Source organism: Notamacropus eugenii, chromosome 3 (genome assembly GCF_028372415.1).
Source record: "Notamacropus eugenii isolate mMacEug1 chromosome 3, mMacEug1.pri_v2, whole genome shotgun sequence".
Classification (NCBI taxonomy): Eukaryota; Metazoa; Chordata; class Mammalia; order Diprotodontia; family Macropodidae; genus Notamacropus; species Notamacropus eugenii.
Window position 1 is genome coordinate 58,370,617 of NC_092874.1, and position 23,944 is coordinate 58,394,560.

General features: G+C 36.8%; 1 protein-coding gene across 1 annotated transcript in view; it reads left to right on the forward strand.

Moving 5' to 3' along the window:
- MRC1 (mannose receptor C-type 1) overlaps positions 1-23,944 on the forward strand; it is a 117,287-nt gene that overhangs the window by 11,590 nt on the left and 81,753 nt on the right. The window contains exons 2-3 of the mRNA XM_072651637.1: positions 6,135-6,536; positions 11,475-11,648. Of these exons, the coding sequence (XP_072507738.1) occupies positions 6,135-6,536; positions 11,475-11,648 (576 nt within the window). The remainder of the gene's footprint in view (positions 1-6,134; positions 6,537-11,474; positions 11,649-23,944) is intronic.

Consider the following 23,944-nt stretch of genomic DNA (forward strand, 5'->3'; position numbering starts at 1 on the left):
ACTTACTAGGTGTGTGACTCTGTCTGCCTCAGTTTCCACACCTGTAAAATGAGGATGCTAATAACATCTACCTCCCAAGGTTGTTGTGAGGATAAAATGAAATAATATTTGTGAGGTTCTTTGCAAACCTTAAACTACGTGAATAATAACTCTGACTGATTTGCTTTGGAGTGTGATTTTGAAGACCTACATTTGTCTGGCAATACAATTCAAATCTGGATAACTGACAGAAAATTTACACACATCTCCAACCTAGCTATGTCTGGCCTGCTCTTTCCCTCAGCAGCAAGTCACTTATCACCACAATGATTATTTCATTAAAGGGCCAACAACATCTTCCCTCTCCCATGCCGGTGCTTGTAGACCTTCTTCCTCCTCTTCCTTCCTTGGTAAGTCAAGGAATGACCCAAGCTGTCTTTTATTTGCTTCACTCTTTTTATTTTTATCTTTACCAACTTGCAATGCAATTGCTGCAGGTCACTGGGGAGAATTTCTTCTGTTGCTTTAATAATAGTATTAGCACTTTATGAAAGTTTGCTGAAAGATTTCTATAAATTATCTCATTTGGGCTTCACAACACTGGGTCATAGGCTCTAGAGAAATGCTTGTTGATTATGATGGAAAGAATCTCACACCTGCTCAGTAACACAAATGGTTCCGAGTTCCTTCTTGTCCCTTCTTTTCTAAATTTTTAAATTCATCTGCTTGCCACCCTCTTAAACCAGATTTCAATTTCCTTCTCTAAGAAACTTTTATTTCCTTTTCTCCCCTGAAATCATTTCTTCCATCCTATATAAGAGCTTTGGATTTCCCCTCATGAACAGGAACACAGAAAGACATTCCTCAAAACCTCCTCATCCAATGAGGCCAGCTTGCATTCAACCCAAACATTGTGACTGATTTCTTGTAGTAAGAGTGCAAGTGGCACACTTCCTTCTGGTCACTGGAGAGAATTCCTTCTACTTACTTAATAACAATAACACTTTAAGATTTGCAAAGGTCTTTATGTATATTATCCTATTTGAGCCTTTCAACTACTGTGAGAAGTTGATACAACTGGCATCCATGTTTGTACAGTTAACAAGTGTTAGATTTGAATCCATGTCTTCCCAACTTGGGTCCAACTGTATCCATGCTGCCTTTGCTTGGACCTGATAGCATTCTTGTAGTGGTATCACCTGGTAACTTTTGCTGCTAATTCCCTTGCTAAACTACCTGGTCACCATGCGTCTTCACTGCTCTTATAAAGGCCCCCTGTCCCCTCCTTTTACACATGGTCTGATTTTACTCACAGCTACCCCAAACCTCTGTCTCTTAAGTAAACAGCAGGCAGGTGCAAGCATGCATTGAGCAATCATGTCCTGTTTTCTGGGCCAGCTCTAATCAAAATTGTGAAGTAGACAAAGTGTCCACACCTTCCTCTTTTTTCTCTCTGTCTTTCCTGAGGAGCTCCCTCCTCCCATTTTAGCCACTAGATAATCCTTCCTGTCTCTTTCCACCCCTTTGCCTATTGGGTTGGTCTTGGGGGCTGAGCCAGGTAAGGTGCAAGCCAGGGAGAGGGCACTTAAGTGAGGAAGTCCAGAAATCAACTTGGAAAAGCCGGGGAGGAGCAGGAAATTACTGTGAGGTTAAGCTGGCAAGAGGTCCAGAGTCCAGGGAGGACCGAAAATAGGAATCTATTAAGTAAGTAAGAATCTGACTGAGGGTCAGACATCCACGCTAACAAGTTGGGCAAGAAGTCAGGGTCTATGAAAGAGCACAGGGCACTAGCAGCAAGGATGGAATTTGACATAGAAAAAAATTTCCTTTTGAGACCAAAGCTCTTTATGTATTTTCTGTCTAAGGCCAGAGTTAGTTTCGGAATGTGTAAAGCAGATGTGTCTAGTTGGATTGAGGGAGTAAAGGGCAAACAGCCGAGTTTCTCATCATTTTTCCTTTAAAACATGCTTTGGAAAGAGCTGCTGCCCTTTCTAGTGTGATTTTAATATATCAATGGATAAAACCATTTTTTCCCTGGTAGATGGAATTTCCAGTTTTGGAAGAGAAAAAAATCAGGGAAAGTAGAATTTCACAGCAGAGATTTATTATATGGTTAGCTTAACTCTGCTAAACAAGGGACACCTACTTCTGTGTGATCATTTATCCTGCAAGTATTCACTTTTATCTTCTTTTATTTATTCAGTTGTCCAAGGTCATTTGGAGTCACTTAAACTCTGCCTCAATTTCCTTATTTGTTAAATGAGAATAATACTATCACTCACCTTTCAGGGTAGTTGTAAGGATAAAATGAGATAATTTTTATAAAGCACTTTGTAAGCCTCAATGTGCTGTATAAAATGCTCTCTATTATTATAAGCATTGTATTAGGCACTTAGGATAGCAAGAGAGGGTAACTAGATAAAGTAGCAGATAGAGTGGTCCTTGAGTTAGGAAGTTTCATCTTCCTGAGTTCAAATCCTGCCTCAGATCCTTACTAGCTGAGTGACCTTGGGCAAGTCACTTAATCCTGTTTGCCTCAGTTTCTTCATCTATAAAATGAGCTGGAGAAGGAAATGACAAACCACTCCAATATCTTTGCCAAGAAAATCCCCAAATAGGGTCATGAAGAGTCAGACATGATTGAAAAGGCTGAAAAAATCCAAGAAAAACCTAACACAGACCTTTACACCCAGTAGATGTTTAATCAACGTTTGCTGTCAAAGTGATTTTCCTTAAGTGTCAATCTATGTGACTCTCCTACTCAATTAACTCCCTGTTACCTCTGGGATAGGATATATACTTTTCCATTCGTCTTTAAAGTCCTTCACAACTGTCTTTCTCTGTTTTTCACACATGGGACTCTACCTCCTGTGTTTGTGCCTTTGGATTGGCTGTCTGTCATTCCTGGAAAGCCATTCCTCCTAAATGCAGCCTCAAGCATCCCTCACTTCCTTCAAGACACAGCTCAAACCCAACTTCTGCCTACCATCTTTCCCGATCTCCACACCTACTAATGCCCTCTATCCCAAATTTGTTTTGTATTTATTTTCAATACGCTTGTGTACACAAGCAGTTAGGTAGCATAGTGGATAGAATGTTAGACTTGGAGTTAAGAAGTGCTGAGTTCAAATTGCACCTCGGACACTTGCTAGTTCTATGATACTGGACAAATTCTCTTAGTCTCTATTTCCTTATCTGTAAAATGAGTATAGCGCCTACCTCCCAAGGTAGAGATAATATGTAAAATCTGAAAGCGACTCATCCTTTATGAGGTATAAATTCACTCCAAATAGGGCACACCATTATATCTCTTTACTTCTATTACTTTCTCCTTAAATCTGGAAAACTTGAAAGGGGCACATCCTAAAGATGGAGGGGACCTGGATATGGGAGTTATTATTATTAGTGCTAGTAGTGGTACTACTACTAGCACTACTACCACTATAGCTTCACTACCACCACTACTACTACCACTAATAATAATAAATATGATTAAGTCAATATTTAATGTAATAAATCAATACATATAAGTATGCCAAGTATATATAACACACTATTAATAACATAAGATCAATGGTTATATTAATTATTGACCCAATCAATAAATAATATTAAAATAATAATATTAATTATATAATATAATTGATTTCTTCATCTTCATCATCTTCTTCTTCTTCTTCGTGGTAGTGATGGTGGTGGTGGATGTATAGTGGTACTTGTGACTGTGGGTGTAACCTCTTGTCTCCCTGGTAGGATGTAAGCTCCTAGAGAATGGGGACATTTTTGTCTCTATTTCTCCATCATTTAGCACAGTATCTGGCACATAGGAGATGCTTGAATAAATTCTTATTATTAATAACTTTCAGTTATCTCTAGGCCCTTATTAATTTTATATAATTTTGTAAATTTATATAGTGTTTCAAGTTTTGCAAAACTCTTGACAAATATTAGCTCACTCTGTCCTCACAATCCTGGGAGTAGCTGCTGTTATCACCCCCATTTTACAGATGAGGAAACTGAGTCAGATAATGGTTAAATGACTTGCTGAGGGTTCCCCAATTAGTATCTGAGGTCAGACTTGAACTTAGGTCTTCCTGACTTCAGGCCCAGTGCTCTGTGTCCTGTGGTGCTTGCTATATAGCTGCTGTTTAAAATTGTCTCCACTAAAGCACTACTTTACTGGGCATGGACAGGAGTGACCTGGCTTCTCAAAAGCCAGGCCAGTAGCTCTGGTAGGCCCTCCTAAGCTGGGAAACTTCTAGGTTCTGATGGCCAACTTAGCTAGGTTGGGAGATGATCATGGCCAAGCGGGCTACTGGGTGATGAATTGTGGGCCCTAGCCCTGAATTTGAAGACCTTCTCCTAAATCACAGAGAAGCTGTGAGCTGCTTCAGTGGGAAATGTTGCTACTCCTTTGAAATCACAGCTTATGGGGATAAGGCTTGAAGTCATTACCTGACTGAGATTTGAGTCTAGGAGAGAGGAAGAACAGAAAAGGGGAGAAGCTTAAAATTAAATTCTGCCAGTGTATCAGCATTTACTGTGTTAAGCACAGTGCTAAGCATCAGTATACAAAGAAAGGCAAACACAGGAAAAAAATGGAGTGAAATACAATCAGGAGTCTTAAAAAATAAAACAACCAAATTAAGATCTGTGATCATATGAATCAAAATGAAAATATGGATAACTCAATCCACAGCTTTTCCAGGAACACATCTATTGCTTTTGAGCAGGATTAGGCTCTTTTCAACGTTCTCTCAAGGCCTCTGAGTGAACAAAAAGCCAACAGTTTAATAAATGATTAATTACTTAACAGAGATACTTCATTTACATCCTTTTGATAAAAGATGGACAAAGGGCTTCTTTACAGTTCTCTTGGACTTGAGTGAAACAAAGCAATAATTCACCATTTTAAAAACTATTATTGAGTATTCAACTAGCATTTGTTAAGTGATTAACATTTCCAAGGTCCTTTACTCAGTGACAAAGCATTTTATTACATCTATTATTTCGTTTGAGCTACACAACGACTCTGCGGGCTAGATAGGGATAGCTATCTTCAATTTGCAGATGAGGAAATCTAGGTTCAGAGAAGGTAACTGACTTTCCCAGGGTCACACAGCTAGAAGAACCCCAGTTGATACCATCTAGTACTTTTTCCACTAATGTTAATAGTACCTGGCATTTACATAGCACATTAAGATTTGCAAAGCACTTTACAAATATCCTGTTTTACCCTCATAACAACTGTGGGAAATAGATTTTGTTATTTTTATGCCCATTTTATAGATGAGAAGACAGAGATTAAATGACTTATCTGGAATCGTGTAGCTGGTAAGACTCTGGGACAGAATTTCTAACTCTAGGTCCGAGGCTCTATCCACTGTGGTACCTAGCTGTTTACCGTACACTGCTTCTCATGGTATCTTAATGATTTGAAGAATGCGACTGCCCAACAAGCCTAACCCTTACAGAAGCTTTTAATTCTCCATGACTTAATTCGAACAATAGCGAATCTGTTCCCAAGGATTTCAGAAACATTCTGCAGTTCCAGCGGCTCCTATTGTAATAACTTTGGCAATGTAAGGGGCCTTACCGATTCTTGAAAAGTTTCTGATAACTATCTGTGATCTTTGAGAGTGACAGAGCTATTTTGTTCTGAGAACTTGTCCAACTTGGGGAGAGTTTTGTGTTTTATCTATTAAGCCACGTAAGACTACACAGCCAGGAGGTAAAACTGAGTCCTAGATCTAAGTTCAAATCCTGATCCTGACTTGATAGCTGTGTGATTCTGAGCAAGTCACTGACTGCCTCAGTTTTTTCGCCTGTAAAATGGATATTATAAGAATAGTTCTTTCCTTCCAGGGTTGTTGTGGGGATAAAATAAGATGATATAAATGTGATGATCTCCTGAATCAGTCCCTGCCATTCTGAATTTGTTGATGGGAGGTCAGCAGACAAACTGCATTCTCTACTCAGTGATTTCGTTCTCAACTCATCAGTACTTTCCTTCCTTTCTTCTTTCCTAATGATTTACTCTCCCAGAAAATTGAGAGATTACTTCTTCTGGAAAGGGTTAAGAACATCTGGCTTAACATATTTTCCTTGTCAACTTTACTAAATTAATTGCAAGTTTTGATTGTTTTGTTTTACAGACACCAAACAATTTTTAATCTACAATGATGATCACAAGCGTTGTGTGAATGCAGTAAGTGCCAGTGCTGTTCAAACAGCTCCGTGCAACCTGGAGACTGAATCACAAAAGTTTCGCTGGGTGTCCAACACCCAGTTAATGAGCGTTGCACTTAAATTATGCTTAGGAGTACCCTCCAAGAATGACTGGGTTCCGGTCACTCTTTTTCCCTGTGATTCAAAAAATGACCTTCAGAAATGGGAATGCAAAAATGACACCCTTTTTGGAATCCAAGGAGAAGATTTATATTTTAACTATGGAAACAAACAAGAAAAGAATATTATGCTTTATAAGGGATCAGGGCTGTGGAGCAGATGGAGGGTCCATGGAACTACTGATGACTTGTGCTCTAGAGGGTATGAAGGTAAGGTTCTGAATTTATTTTAATTTGCCTACTCACTTATAGAGGCAGTGTTGTAGAGTGGGGGGAAATGTGCTGTACCTGGAATCACAAGTCTTGGGCTCAAATTCTTGCTCTGCAACTTACTACGTATGGACATTGGGCAGGCCACTTAGCTGCCCTGAACGTCAGCTCCTTCATCTATAAAATAAGTGGTTGAACTAGAAGGTCTATGATGTCTCTTCCAATTCCAGAGTTGTAGTGCAGTATAAACCTATGATTTTTTTTTAAATTTGCTTGATCAAAATCTGGTTTCTCATCACTAATTGAAACAAAAAGGTTTTTGGCTATTTTGGAGCATGTGTTCTTTAAGTACAGTACTACATTATAAGGGTATCATGGAATATTGAAGAAAGATCCAGCCTCAGAGTCAGAAAGATTTGAATTTGAGTCCTATGTCTCGTACAACTTGACTTGAGGCTCTGGGCAGGAGTTAATCTGTCAATGCCCTCCAGTAATTTTCTAATGCATAAGTTACGGAAGAGTTGTTCATCTTCACTAATAAAATGAGTTTGCACTTTGGGAGTTTCCTACATTAATGAAATCACTGATCTAGATAAAAAATTATGGAAAGAATTATTAAGATTTTTACTTACTTAATCAGTTATAAATACTATACAAAGTAACACTAATGAGGGAATGGCACTCTAATTGCACCACACAGGAAAGAAGAATACTTGGATATCAGTCACCAGTAGAGATTTGAGAATCTATACTTCCTCATCCAGACAAAGATGGAATTAGGAAGAGTCCTTGACAGCTGAACTGAAAGTTTCAGTGGCTTAGTTTGAAATTCCCCTCACTGTTTTTCCAAGAAAATTTGTTGTTTTTGAGAATATAAACTGTTTCTAAAATTATCTGACTTTAACAAATTTTGGGAGTCTTCAACTGACTTCCACACATGGCATTGTCTTGGGTGTCTGTTAATTTTTGTTTGATTGACTTTCTGGTGGTGGACTTAAGGATAAGATTTGATCCTTGCCCACAAGAGGATTGCAATGTAGTAAAGATAAGGCAAGTTTACAAATACCTAGCACAAGGGAAGTTAAATTTAGAGGGAGACGGGGTAGGGGAAGAAAGATACAGGTGGAGAGGGAGAGAGAGGAGAGGATAATCTCTTTTTGTTAGGAAGATAAAGGAAGTTTTCATTTGACTTGGATTCTGAAGAAAACATAGGATTTTTGATAAATGGAGATAGGATAAATTAATTCATAAAATAATAAGAAAATTCCCTATATCAATGCAGATCAATACCTAAATATACAGAGAATTACCTAGACTTTTAAGAGGTTAAGGTGAATTGCCTAGGGTAACATGGGCTGTTTGTATCACTGACAACACTTGAATCTAGTTTTCCTGGCTTCCTAAAGAGTTCTGTATACGTTAGGCCATGTCTGGCTCATGTCACTACTACTACTACTACTACTACTACTACTACTACTACTACTACTACTGCTACTAATACTACTGTTGTTGCTGCTGCTACCACTACCACTATGATAATAACTAACATTTATAAAGAACTTTAGGATTTGCAAAGCACTGCACAGGTGCTATCTCATTTGATCTTCATAATAACCCAGTATCACAAACTATTATATGGCCAAAGCAAATTTCAAATTCAGATCTTCCTGATTCCAAGTTCATTGCTTTATCCCCCATGCCATGTAGGTGCTTCATTATAAGCAGAAGAAATAGTTTGAACAAAGTCACTGAGATGGGAAAGTGGTTCATTAAGGTATATTTAAAAACTATTGTATAATCTAGTTTAGCTAGCACATAGAGTACAGGAAGAAAAATTAATGAGAAATAAGATGGAAAGGAATGAATGAGAGAAATGTGCTCTTATTATGTGGACCAGGTAGCCCAGAAATTAGTGTTGTGTTCACCTTAGTCAGAGTTACTTTGTTGGGTGGCTGGATAGAAATGGTAGGACCTGAAATAATGAATGTGCAGAAGTTAGTTCCTAGCATTTCTGTCTTTTCTAGGCAAATATTAAATTCCAACAGGAAAGTTAGGAGATCATTAGGAGATTTCTCATCCCATTATACATTTCAACACAGGATATTTATCCATCGTGGGGTGTGATTGAGAACAACTTTAGAGTCAGAGAAGTTGTACTCATTGATCTTTGGCAACTTGAGATTTCATGACTCCTTGGATATGAAGAATGCCTGATTAAAATTTTTGCGTGTTGAATTCCTTGAAGGCAGGGACTGGTTTTCATTTTGTCTCTGTATCCTAAGTACGTAATGAACATCCTACTCCAAATGCTTAATTGGATAGAGGTGAACAATTTGGCAAGGTTTCCTGAGAGGAGAATTGGATTTAGGACTGAAACATTGATGAGTTTGTTTTCACCTATTTATTTTCAGTGAAGGATATGCAAAGGATTGTGTAAGATCCAGAACTAGAAACTACCTCAGTAGTAATTGTATCAATTCTTGTATTTTATATATGTAGGAACTACGGTTCTGACAGATTGAGTGAATTGCCCAAAATCACACAGGTAGTGTGAATCGTAAAATTGAGTTTGGAATCTGGGTTCTTGAATTCTAAAGGAGAAAGTAGTTATTTTGCTAAAAGGGTAATAGACAATGAAGTAATTTAACTACCAAATGTATATATAACCAATGCCATAACATTCAAATTCTTAAAAGAAAAATTAAATGAGTTATAGGAGGAAATAGACTATAAAACTATACCAGTTCTTCTCAGAACTAGATAAACGCAATAAACACAAAATAAATAAGAAAGAAATTTAGGAGATGCATAGAATTTTTAAAAAGTTAGATATGATAAACCTCTGAAGCTAACTGAATGAGAATAGAAAGAGTTAAAGGAAGTAGACATTTTTCTCAGCTATTCATGGTGCCTTCACAAAATTGACCATGTATTAGGGTATAAAAACCTCACAACAGAAGCAGGAAAACAGAAATATTACATGCACCCTTTTCAGACCATAATGTAGTAAAAATTGCATTAAGTAAAGGGCCTTGAAAGCATAGATTAAAAATTGATTAGGAACTAAATAATCTAATCCTAAAGACTGAGTGGGTCAAAGAACAAATCATAGAAATAATAAATAATTTCATTAAGGATAATGACAACTATGAGCTAACACCAACGTTGCCTAAAGACAAAAATATTATGCAATCATCTTGCCAGTTGTACTCAGTTATAAGTAGGTGTAAATTGTCCCAGACTAGGTTGTTTCAATAGTTCCCAAACCCAACATTGTTCCTTTTGCCTCAAACTCTTACTAGCTTGTGTGACTCTGGGCAAGTCATTTGCCCTCTCCAGGCCTCAGTTTCCATATCTGTAAAATGATAGCATTTGAATCAATGACCTCTAAGATCCTTATCAACTCAATCTATGATCCTATGATTCTTTCATTGAAACATATGGCTGTTTTATGTAAGGGACAGGTATATGACTATAAAATTGTGTATTAAAAATAAGCCTGAGAAATTAGTTAATCAATCAATCAATCCATAAGCAACCATTAAAAACCTTTTATGTGCAAGGGAATGGGGAAGAAGAGGGGAACACAATAAACCTATCTGTCCTTAGCCAGCTTAAACTGTTTCGGGTTCTGTCTAGAGCCTTTGTTCTTACTTTTACTAGCAAAATGAAAGAAAGTATAAATCCATTCTTAGGCTCATTCACTTTGTTCAGATGATATTATATTCAATTCTTAATATTTGAAGTCATGGTGATAGGGACAACATGGATATTTAAAATCCACATAATATTGTGTTAACCATCAACTTTTTCATCATGACAATACTTTTTTTTAACCTAAAGGCTTTAAAGTTTAAACCAAAGCCTAATTAATAAGTTTTTGGTGAACCATGAAATGGGCAAAAGACCAGCTTGATGATTGGACCCTAAATAATTCAGTTGGTTCTATGGAAAACATTTTGTGGCCTAATTAAAAATTATTTTTTCATACTATTGTATATATCCTTTAGTTTTAAGATATAAGAAGGAATGCAGAAGAGTTGAGAGATAAAACTAAGGTAAAAGATTGTGAGGGAATTCAGCTCCTCCTGATTACATATTGACATTACACACAAGTACATTATATATGTACATGCACATACATGCACACATACATGCACAGTACTATTTACACTATTATTTATTACTATTTACATCCTATTTACACTATTATATTTATTACTATTTACATAAATCTTTTTTTAGAGAAGACAAGTTGTAAAAAAAAAGGACTATACTTAAAACTGATTTCCTCTGATGACACTGTCTAGATAGCTTTGTAGTACAGTAGAATAAGCATTGGCTTTAGAGTCAGAGGAACTGAATTCAAATCCAATTTGCTCAACCATCTGGAGCTTCAGTTTCCTCATCAGCAAAATGAGGTGGTTGAACATAATGCCTGGGAATACTCTATATCCTCATCTCTACTTTCTGGTTTCTTTGGATTCCGTCTAGTCTGAGGTGGTCTCACCTTCTGCATGAAGCCTTTCCCACCCTTCTTAACCTTAGTGCCTTTCCTCTGTCCATCTGTCTGTCTCTGTCTCTTTCTCTGTCTCTCTCTGTTTCTCTCCCCTCCTCCCTCCCTTTCTTTGTATTCCCAGTACTTAGAACAACTTTGGCACATAGTAGGTGCTTAGTTAATGCTTGTTTACTTAATGTCCCTTGAGGTACCTTTCAGCTCTATCTTCATTATCCTGGTCAAAAGTCATACGAGAAAGGATACACATTTTGAAGGGGTGGAGAGAGGAAGGGGAGGTTCATCGGAATGAACAAGGATTCTAAGAGCTTTCTTCGTGAGAATCAGGAAAGTTTATTGCATGAATGTTTTAAAGTCAGAATTTGCTCACATTCTCATTATAAGACCTGTATTTATATATTCTTCTTAATTTGTTTCCTTAGAAATGTATACATTACTGGGGAATTCCAATGGAGCACCATGTGTGTTCCCTTTCAAGTTTGAAGGCAAATGGTATGCGGACTGTACTTCTGCTGGCAGATCTGATGGCTGGCTCTGGTGTGGGACTACAGCTGATTATGAATCAAACAGACTATTTGGGTTCTGTCCACTGAAATGTGAGTACCTGGGCATGATTATTGGTCATAGCATTTTGCTACATGATGAAAACAATAATACATCTGTCTAGTGCTTTTTGCTTTTCTAAAGTGCATAGACAGCTGTTGTCTCCCTGTATTCCATCTTGTGTAGGCATCATTGTTCTCTTTATACAGATGGGAAAACCAAAAGCAGTCAGAGGTTAAGTGTCTTGCCTTGGATTATAGCAGTTAGCTGAAGAAGGAAATGATAAACATGTATTTTTGCCAAGGAAATCCCAAGTGGGGTCACAACTGAGACGACTGAACAAGAACATGTGAGTTAGGGGCAGAGCTTCCAATGGAGGCTAGGTTTTCTGACTTCTAGTACAGTCTTCTTTCTAGGAGATCATGGTGGTATCACTATTATTCCAATATTTTTTCCCCTAAGATCTAAGAGCTAAGGTCTCCCCATCTCCCCAGGTTAGTACAGGGGCTCCTCAGGGACTTTGTACTGCTTCCTGACATTGTCCAATCCACCCTTTCTTAGGTTAGGTCCCTGATCGTGGGAACTCATCATATTGGTACCAAACATAATGTGTTCACTCAGTTATCATAGACTTCTACAGCTCAGAACTACCCAGCTCAAGACACTTGCCATCCTCAGACTCCTTGGTCACTGAGGCTACAAGGATGTTTCACCACCCATGGTACCAGATTCTTGACTTTACATGAAATCTTTATTTTTTCAAAGAGCCTGCATACCCAACTCCTTCCCCTCCTTCAATGCTGTCAAGTTTTTTCTAAGACATTCATACAAAAAACATCATGGCAGTTACAATGTATGATCAACTCCCTTACATGACTTTAGAAGGAAGAATGCAGTTCATTTTCTTAATGTCACATTGTAACATAGGTCAACTACTATTTATGTTTTTAATATTATATATATAGTCTGATAAAGGGAGAAATGGATTTCCTGAATTACACTTTTTTTGTGTCACATTTGATGAGATGAACCCAAGTGAGAAAATGCAAAAAACATCAGAACTACGACAATTGTGTGTTGTATTTTCATAATGATGATGATGACGATGATGATGATGCCACAAAATATTTTGTGCCTTAAACTGGGTTTGTTTTTAAACGGTTTCTACCTAGTCAAACAAGAATTTCTATACATTTCATTTGCAAATTGACCTCTTAATTTAAAGTTGAAGATTGATATGCTTGGCCTGAAAAAAAAGAACAGCAGGTTTATTTTGGCCTTCACTGATTTCAGCAGAGGAAATGAATTAATCTTCTAATGTGGAGAGCTTATGAATTCAAAATTTATTTGATATTATTTAATATTTTATACCAGTGAGCTGGGTGGTGAAATTAGAAGTCTGTTACAATATGTCAGTGAACTGGGGTTCTGGGACCTCTCCATCAGTCTGGCCCTTCTCTCCATGCATACCTGTAGGACACTGGTTTAGATCTGTCTCACCTCTAGCCTAGATAACTGCAATTACTTCATAATTGGTCTCCTTGTATCCATCCGCTCTAACATTCTCCACACAGGGACCAAACTAACATTTCTAAAGGGTGAGACTATGTTAGCTCTCCTTCTCAAGAAGTTTCAGTGGTTCCCTATTACATCTGTGATAAGAACACAGACTTGTCTGTTTGGTATTTAAAGACTGGAGTCCTAGTCCCAGCCTACCTTTCCAGGATGATTACACATTACTGTGTTTCAGCCAAACTGACCTAACTGCTGTTCCCTCTATACCATACTTCATTTCCTACCTCCATGTCTTTGACTGTCTCCCATGTGTGGAATGTTCTGTCTGCCAGCTTCCACTTCTTTGTAACTCTGGGGCAATCTGCAGCTTGATACCTCAGCAGTTCCCTTTAGAGGACTCCCCAACCCCCCTGTCAAAGCTCACCTCAGGTCACCTTCTATGATGCATATATATTCACATATACATACAGAGAGATGTGTTTGTGTGTGTATATATATTTTGGACTCCCTCATTAATGAGAACTTCTTCTTTAAATGACATTTATTTTCTTTGTATTTTGCATTTATTTATTTCTATACATGATGTATCCTAGTAGTTGCAAATAATTTCCTTAAGGGCAGGAACCATTTCTCTGTCTCTGTCTCTCTCTCTCTCTCTCATAGTAGACACAATTAATGCTTGTTAACTGACTGAAATTTTTGATACGTGGAGTGGTTTGGTTGGACATTGTGCCTCAGTCTGTATGCAACATCTACACGTGGCCTCCAAGCATTTCTGCCTTCTGGGGTCAAGTAGAACAATTTTAATTAACAATGGCTCTTCAGATATCTTAAGATTGTATGTCCCTCTCATATCTTCCCTTCTCCAGGGTGAACATCGCCAATCCCTTCAGCTGATTTTCTAGTAGCACTATCTTAGGTCTTCTCACTGTCCCCATCACCCTCTAATGGGCATGATTCACTTTGTCTATTTCTCCTATAAATGTGGCGCCCAGAACTAAATACTTTCAGATATAGCTTAGGTAGACCAGGGTGCACAGGATTATCACTATAATCTTATGATTATTATCATAGGATTATAGTCATCAGCAAAAAGGACATTAGCCCTCACATGGAACAAAGCATGATGGGGATTTTTCCATACCTCACCTTGGTATATTCCCTACAATTTAACTCATTTTCCTGATTTATTTTTATTCTCAAGCACTTTAGAGAAGAGGTGTCAAACACTTGCTATCACTTCAGAGTTGGGTCAGAGCCAGAATAACACAACTGAGAAATATTTAACAAAATGAATAAAAATACGCTATTAGATAAATGATATTAATATGTGTTTTTCTAAGTTAATATGCAGCCTGCAATTTCTATATGAATTTGATCCCACTGATCTTGAGTGTTCCAGGGATATGTCTGGACAACTTAGATCTCATTAATAAACTTGCAATCACTTTATCCTTAACTATCTTGAGTTGTCATTCTAGTTCATTAAGTATTAGTTATTTTAATAAATTTTAGAAAATTCCTTTGTCATTCAGTAATTATTCTTGTTCCTGTATAGTTAAATCAGTATATAAAACATATAAGTATATGTATAAGTGAATAATACATATATGTATATAAAATGATGAAATATAGAATTTATTAGCAAATGAAAACAATAATAAAACAAATGCATATGTAGCTGTTTACATTATTTTGGTCATGCTAAAATTTACATCCAGAGTTATTTATAGCCAATATAAATAGTAACTAATTCTTTTTCATCTATCTGCAAACTCAGTCTCATACCATTTAATTCATTTAAAATACTGATTAAAGTGTTTCAGAAATTCATATTTGTCCTCTAGATAAAAGTCAAATTCAGTCTCTTTGGAAATTAGCTAGGTTCATCTTTTCTCTTTGTCCTCTCCTCGGAAACCACAGGAAACTATCTTTCCAAAATACATTATACTTGCCAATTACTCACAAATTCTTCATATATTCAAATTCTTATAAGATTTCTTTATAATAATATACTATTTATGACAGTTCTGAGGAAGAAGGTGTCTCTCATCGTCTTCCTCCTTCCTGTATTCATCAGAGATTCCTCATAGGTCCCCATAAGTAACAGATAAAACCCATACCTCCTCCCTGATTCCATCGGGAGATGTAGACATTTTACTCAGCTGACTTGGAAATTTCCAGCACAAACTGCTTTTCTCAACATTCCATTTGGTTTTTGTACCCTTAAAGAGGCAGTTGCACTCTCCAAAGTCTCTGTGAGAAAAACATTGGAAGTTGTAAAGCTGTTCTCTATAGACCTTAAGAGAGGACTGAATCCTCATTTACTGTTTTAAAAGAAAGCTAAGAGAAATGCAAATGACTAGTTCAGAGCTATACAGATTGCAAATATCTAAGTCAGAATTTGAATCACTAGACTTCTTATTCTAAAACTTGCTTTTTCTTATACAAACTATAACTACTACTCTCACCTTTTTTTTTTTTCTGTACATTGGGGCTCTCTTGATGTAGGCTGGGGACTGCATTAGCTTTGTGGTCACTTTTGACATGCTGCATTTTCATCCATATAACATACATAAATTCTTTTTCATAAGAATTGCTATGCCATCTCTTCTTGAGTGAAAGTGATTTTTTTGAACCCAAATATATAACATTATATCTAACCCTGTTGAATTTCATCTTCTTCAACTCAGCCCACTTCCCTCCTTTTTTAATTAACCTTATCAGAATTTTTTTTTGGATTCTGACTCAGTTATTCATCATATTAATTATACTTCACAGTTTTATGTCATCTGCAATAAATTAAGCTTGTCTTCTATGGTTTTGCTTAAGTCATGATGGTCTCAGAGTCTCTTCCAACTCTTAATCTATGATCCCATGTGATCCAAGATGATATAAATGTTCATTAAACAGGATCAAGGTCAAGATGGCTTAGAAAATCCACAAGAGACCTTCCTCCAGTTTGATATAGTCCTATTCTAACTAACTTTTCTAGATCATGATTCCACAAGTCTATTAAAAAGTTGTCATTGAGAAAGGATTCAGGAAACATTAATACTTAAGTAGAGAAGGAAAAAAGAGGAACTATAGTGGTTCCCTTTTTGCTCTCTCCCTGTCTGCCAAGCCACCTTTCTTTTGCCACCAAATGTTCTCTTCCCCTTTTGTCATCCAAAGTTCTCTCACATCATTCTAACCTGCTTCCTGGGCTTTTTATGAATGGGACTGTTCCCTTCCCACTTTTCATCCACCCTGACCAGCTTAGACACTTGACTAATTTTCATTTCTCATTTCTTATATTCCAATTTCCAGTCCAGGAGAATCATTCCTCCATGCTCCCTTTCTCCTCAAGCATCGAGTCAGTTGCTTATCTTCAATTTTATTTCCTGTATGACTAAAGTCAAACTTTAATAAAAGGCTGTGTCTCCCATGCCTGAAATACATGCCTTTCTCATTTCTGACTATAAAGATCTTTCTTCTTCTAGGCTAAACATGGGAGATATATTGCCAGAGAAGTCTTTTCTGATCCCACTCTGCTCCAACCCCCAAGTTGTCCCCAATCACTAATCTTCCTAGAAAAGACCTTTCTCTGAATCTCTGCTTTGCTTCTACCACATTGTAACTCGAATTTCATTTCTTTCTTTTTATCTCCCACCTCCAAATTGCTTCGAGATCAGTTGATAAATTATCTTTAGCAAGTGCAGTACAGATTACAGAGTATGTAAAAGTGGAAAAAAATGAATTGAAATGGAATCAGGGGGCCTAGATTTGAATCCAGGTTTTGAATTTTGATGTGGCCTTGGGGAAGTCACTTCATATTCCTCATCTCCAAAATCAAGAGGTTGGATTTTGATCTCTAAGGTCCTTTATGGTTCTAGATTATTATCTATGTACATATTGCTTGCTTCTGATTGACAAAGTTCCTGGAAGACAGAAATTATATAAGATTTCATCTTTGTCTCACAAGTGCTTTACGTACAGTAGGCACTCAGTCATTATTTGTTGATTCTACTGATTAAACTATTTCAAAGATCTTTTGCCCTGGGTATTTTCTTTGGCTATTCCCCCCTGCCTGGAATGTTCTCCCTCTTCATCTCAGCATACTGTCTTCCTTGACTTCATTTAAGTCCCAACTGGAATCTCATTTTTTACAGGAAGCAGTTTTGAACCTCTCATTCCAGTGCCTTCCATCTCTTAATTATTTCCTATTTATCCTACACTTAGCGTGCTTGTATGTATTTGTTTGTTGTCTCTCCCCTTAGATTCTGCGCTCTTTGTGGGCACAGACTGGTTTGGGTTTTTTTGCCTCTTTATGTATCTTCAGTCCCTAGCACACAGTAGGAACTTGAAAAATGTTTATTGACTGAACAAAATTTCTCCAGCTCTACATCTTTGATTGTTTTTCCATATGTAGAACTCTTTCTACTGTTCCTTTTAGTCAGACCAAGTCTCTGTGAACCCAGATGCCAGTGATTCACAGAGATGGCCTGTGATGGTTCTGATGCCAGGTGTATATGGATAGCTACTGTAGTCCTTTCATTCATTCAGCAAACAATTATATAGTCCCATCTATGGGCTTGAGATATATATTTATATATACATACACACATTTGTTTGCATGTAATCTCCTTCCATTAAATTGTAATAAACTCCTTAAGGGAAGGGACTGTCTTTTTCCTCTTTTTGAATCTCCAGCACTTAGCACTGTGCCTAGCACATAATGGGCACTTAATAAATGTTTATTGATTGATTAATTATGGATATATTTCTTGTCAAAATTCAGCATAACCACCATCTTGTGTTACATTGCTTTAATTGATTTTGAACTTTGTAAAAATTTTATCAGTTTAGTGACTGAAAGGATTGCATTTATTATCCTATCCCTAAAAATCATTCAAAGAATAAGGCTCTCTTAATGTAGCCTGGAGACTGCATTAGCCTTGCGGCCACTATGGACATGCTGAATTTTCATTCATATAATATCTATAATTCTTTTTCACAAGAAATAAAGAATAAGGTTTTGATGCATGTGAGACAATTTTTTGTGACCCCACAAGAAATCTAATAGAGATAGATCGGGTGGTCAAGTAACGAGATCTTTTCCACCAGCCTGAGAAAATGTCATGTAGAGAAATAAATTAAAATTAAAAATGTATTATCCAAAATTCACAAAATTGAGTGTAAAAGGCATTTAAATAATTAAACTTTCAAATTTTGGGGGGTAAATTTGTAGCTTTTCTGCTTCTGAAGTTATCAGTGTTTAAAACTGAATTAAGATTTTTTGGGTAAGTCTGTATATAAACACACGTACATACACATATATATATATACCTAATATACACACACACACACACACACACACACATGTATCTATATGTGTGTATGGGGGGAAAGAGAGAGAGAGAGAGAGAGAGAGAGAATTTCCCCCATTCATGTAAATCTACAGAATACTTTGCTCTAAGATTTATTTCAACCTAATTTCCATAGGCACAATAAATCTTTTTGACCAAAGAAATGAGGCTCATTCTCTTTTCCCCTGGATAAAGGAATCTCCATTTTTATGTTAAATTCCAACATACAGAGATGTCCTGCATAAATGATGTATTAGTTTTGACTAGTGGCATCTTGTATGTATTTGGCATAAGTTTAACTTCTTTGCCTCTAAATCATGTTTCTTCAACAAATCACATATATCCTCTTCCCTATAGTATCTAAATGTGACAACTAACTGAAAGGGAAATAAAAATATTAAGTATTTTTATCATGCATCAAGTTCTTCAAATGCATTTTACCAACTGATACCTCTACTACTGTTAATTTTTTTTAAAGAAAATCTTGCTGTTTTAAAATACTATGAAATATGAATGTACTTCCACAAGCTGAAATCAGGAGACCTTAAACCACAAACCATCAAGCAGGTCCAATACAGGAAAAAGAGGAACTGGTAATTGACCTGATGACATCTAATGTATATGTTTCTTTGTTTTCAATATTGTTTATTGTAATGTTTTCCTCCTATTTAAACAATTATTTTTCTCCCTAACCATATCATGAAAACAGGAAAAGGAAAAGACCCCTTTCTCCTAAATTCTCTTTAGCTTGCAACTTCTAGGCATCTGGTTCAGAGAAGGCTGAATCGCACATCTGTGGTCCACTTTCCCTTTTGCTCTTGTCAGCAAATGCATGACGTGGCTCTTTTTTTTATATAATTCCTCTCTCTAGTATGCCAAGTCAGGATTCCCATTTTTTAAATTAAATTAGGAGAAGGGACATACCCTTGGTTGTTATTTTGGACACCTCAGATGACCACAGTGGGGTTTTTGGATTGCTGTGCTTTCCTTGTCTAACTGCAGGAGGAATAAAAGAGCTCCTTGTTTGGTAGGCAAAATCACATACAGTACCATTTAGTGACTTCCTTTTTAGCCCCTCAAACCCTCATTGTGGTCTATTTCTTTTTCTATGATCAAATGAAAGCTGCTATACTTTCCTTGGAATGATGCCATTTTAATTGACAGTGGAATCCTTTCAGATTATTTACTGAGTCTGGCTTATCCCATATTTCATTTTATACTCCCTATATTTTAAGCACACATTATGAGGAATACATTCCTGACACTTCTTAACCTCTTAGAATTCTTTACTTCCTGCAATAATCTTGTATTTTTTTATATGTACATTTTGGTAGAGGTAGTTAGATGGTTCAGTGGATAGAGGACTGGGCCTGGAGTCAGGAGAATTGAGTTCAAATGTGATCTCAGACACTTCATAGCTGTGTGACCCTGGGCAAGTCACTTAACCCTGTTTGCCTTAATTCTCATCTGTAAAATTAAACGGAGAAGGAAATGGCAAACCATTCCAGTATCTCTCCAAGAAAACTGAAAATGAGATCACAAAGAGTGTGAAATGACTGAACGATGACAACAATCCTTCTCTGTTCCCACCCCTCCTGCATTACTCCTCTCCTCCCAATCCCCATCAAAGTTCTTAGAGAGAAGAAATTATTTTTATTTTCTATTTTTCTATCCTGTAGCATCTAGCAAAGTATCTTGGACATAATGGATACTTGATAAATGCTTGTTGGATCTAATCGAACAACTTTTCTAGTTTAATGCTTTGATATTTGAAGCATCTTGCAGACATGTTGCATCTTTTGTAGACACTGTCCTTAGCTTCATGTATTCTACCAATTCCTTGCCCAGACTAAGCACTCAATAAGAGCTCTTTTGAATTAACTTTTAAATATAGTCCTGAGCATTCACATTGCGTTTATCTTCCTCTTTGGTGTGCCATGGGACTTTTCTGTAAATTTCATATCATGTGGTATTATACATTTGATAGAGAGGTCTATGGTCACTTCCCTATTAAAGGTATACAAGAAATTTAGGGACAGAATGTAGGTTGGGTCAGAGAGAGCCATGTGATCAAGGGATATTGGCTCATTTCTCTGAATATTCAGGATGTGAATCTATCTTGAAAGACATGCAAAAATATGTTTTAAATGTGAACATTACAGATACTGACAAAGATTTAACATTCTTATGGAGAATTAAAAATGAATAACAATAATTTGAGAGTCCAAAACAAAAGCAGAATGAAAAAGCTTAATTTTAAGTAAAGAAAATGAGTTTTATAGGTAAGATATGCCACTGGTAAGCAATAATTAAAAGATAAACTTTTTGTATCCAAAGAACATATTAAAAGCATATTTAACATATTCACAGAGTTTAAAATAATTGAAGGAAGCCATGTGGAAATGTACATGGTGAATCATGGAATAAGAAGTAGAATTTTATTTAAATTGTGGAAAAAATGGCCCTAGGAATATTGTGACTACTCTGGGAAACACCTCTTGGTTGAGAAAAGAATAGTTTATATTATCATTATTATATTAAACATTACATATATTTTATATATTACTAACATAATGCTTCATTTTCCTTCTTTAGGTAAGGATCTTTATAGCATCCACACATGTATTTATTTTTAAAGTCTATACTACAGTAATTTGATAAATATTTATATATCAGTTTGTTGGGGAATTAATAGAATAATGAGCAACTGTACGCAGTTCATATTCAGATAATATCTCCATATGTTGCTATTCAGATATCACTATGAAGTTCATGGAATTTTGAGGGCAATGCTAGCAGGGTAAAAAGCTCTGGCAAATTCCACCAAGATGGAAAGACTTCTATTTGGGGCCCATAGGAGTAACCTGCTGGGTGAGGACCAGCCTTGCTAAGTACAGAGAGACTCATCATCAGAAGGTTTGCCACCATAAATACATACCTATGTATTTTAACCACAACATTGGCTCTCATAAGGCAAGAAGAATGTGCAATCCGCACCAGTGGTGGGGAGTAATAGCCCGGGTAAACTCACACAAGTTTTAAATGAATAAATAAACATTTGTTAAACACCTACTATATGCTAGGCAGGGCAGCTAGGTGGTGCAGTGGATAAAGCACCAAACCTAGAGTCAGGAAGGTCTGAGTTCAAATCTGGCCTCAGACACTTAATAGCTGTGTGACCCTGGGCAGGTCACTTAGCCCCTGTTTGCCCCAGTTCCTCATCTGTTAACTGGGGACATTGGAGAAGGAAATGGCAATCCATTCCAGTATGGCCAAGAAAGCCCCGTGGACAAGTCAAGATGATGGGGTCAGATATGACTGAACAACAATACTATGCTAGGTACTATACTAAGCAACAGGAAAGCAAAAGGAGGCCAGACAGTCCCTGCCCTCAAGAAACTCAGGATGCTGAAGGATTGAATGAAGTTATTATTCAGCCAGCTACTCTTAGCACGTGTGTGAGAGATCCTGATGGTCTTCTCCTCCCAGACTTATTTGCTTTGACTAGGTAGATGAGGTCATTCTTTGCCTCATTTCTTATTTACCCTGCATCACTGCATTCAGGGCCATCTTCAGTCATCTTGATCTATATTTTGCAGCCAGACCCAGATGGTTCCAGAGGAAAAATTAAGACTGGTGACTGCACAGTCCTCCTGCACTTAAACTCAATTCACTTGCATGTGATGACATCACCTCTCTGACATCATGGTCCTCTTTGAGAATGAAGGATAAGAACAACTCCTTAGCATATATACTACCAAGAGTTACTACTGAGTACCATAAATTTATCCTGCCACTTAGTAAGGGGATGTTTCACTATATTAAATAATTCCCTATTCACCTTAAAAAAATTCTTTCACTTTCAGAGATACCTAATAAATAATTGGTAAATTATCTTTGCCTTGACTTAACATTAAGTAAGTAAAATTTTCATTTGACTTATTCACCTTCAAGGTTACAAACTGATATCTAGGAAACAGATATTTAAGTGATTCACTGTAGCACTACATAGTACTTTGTTAATCAAGTTCCTAGGGCAGCTAGTTGGCTCAATGGATAGAGTATCAGGCCAAGAAGACAGGAGAGCTCATCTTCATGAGTTTAAAAATGGCCTTAGATGCTGGGCAAGTCAAAACCCTGTTTGTCTCAGTTTCCTCATCTGTAAAACGAACTGGAGAAGGAAATGACAGACCATTCCAGGATCTCTGCCGAGGAAACCCCCAAGTGGGGTCATGAAGAATTGGACAAAATCAATACCAAGCTTCTAGGATTAATGTAGTTTTCAAAGACATCTGCTTAAAATCTTGGAGATTCTGACTCCAAGTGCACAAGTTAACTGTACTTAATAACTACTCATTGAATTCATTTGTTCCAAGACTAATGCTCTTATATTTAAATCATTAGGCACTAAAACCAATTCTAGAGATCCCTCCAGAGTTGATTTCAGTTTCGTGACTGCTCATAGATTACAGACTTGTAAATAAGTATGAGTCTGCACGTGTGTAAGTTTTGGTGTTGGTGGATAATTCCATAGAGGGGACCATATGGGATTGGTAAGGGCCAACTATTTTTCATTCCCTTCCTACAGTTTGGTGTGTTTATAGTTTCCTTACTTTCTAATCCACATGATCATGTGTCCAGTGGATAAAAGAGAGAAAATCAATTACTTTCTTATTCATTCTTGATGGATCCAAGGGAGAGCTGAGTGGTGAATGAGCCCCTGTCTGCCTCCTTTGTCTTTTTGATATTAAGTTCAATTTAATTCAGCAGTCATTTGTTAGCACCTGCTATGTGCCAGGCATTGTAAAGTCAGTCCCTGCTCTCAAAGAGCTTACATTGTGTAGGAAAAAGTCATAAGAGCTCTGTCCACTTTCACTAATTGTCCCTTGTGCCTGGCTTCTTCTCTGGCTTCTTTCAGGTCTCAACTAAGGTCTCTTTTTCTACAAAAAGCCTTCCTGTGTCCTACGTCATTTTAGCGTCTTCTGTCAGAGATGATCTCAAATGTATCCTGTATGTTTCTTATTTGTACATATTTTTTACATGTTCTCTCCCCCATTAAATCTTAAGGTCCTTCAGAGCAAATTTTGTCTTTCTCCATCATCCCTACTGCTTAGCATAGTGTCTGGAACCTAACTGGTGTTTAATAAAACACCAAAAAATTGGTTTATTGATTTGACTCTTAAAGTTTGCATAATGCCTTCTCCAAAACCACATGAGATTGATATGGAAGTTTTATTATCACTCTCATTTTATTCATGAGAAGAATGAGACCTTGAAATGTTATGTGGTTTGCCCATGATCACTCAGTTAATAAGTGTATGAGGTAAATTCAAACTAAGGTTTCCTGACCACAAGTCAAGAACTCTATTCACTAAGGTAGAAAATTTGTTAAATGCTTTAAAAATAACTAGAAAAAAAGTACTTACCTGCCTCAGGCAATATTTCTTGTATGGATAGGTCCTCCTGTGTTAAATTTAAATTTTAAA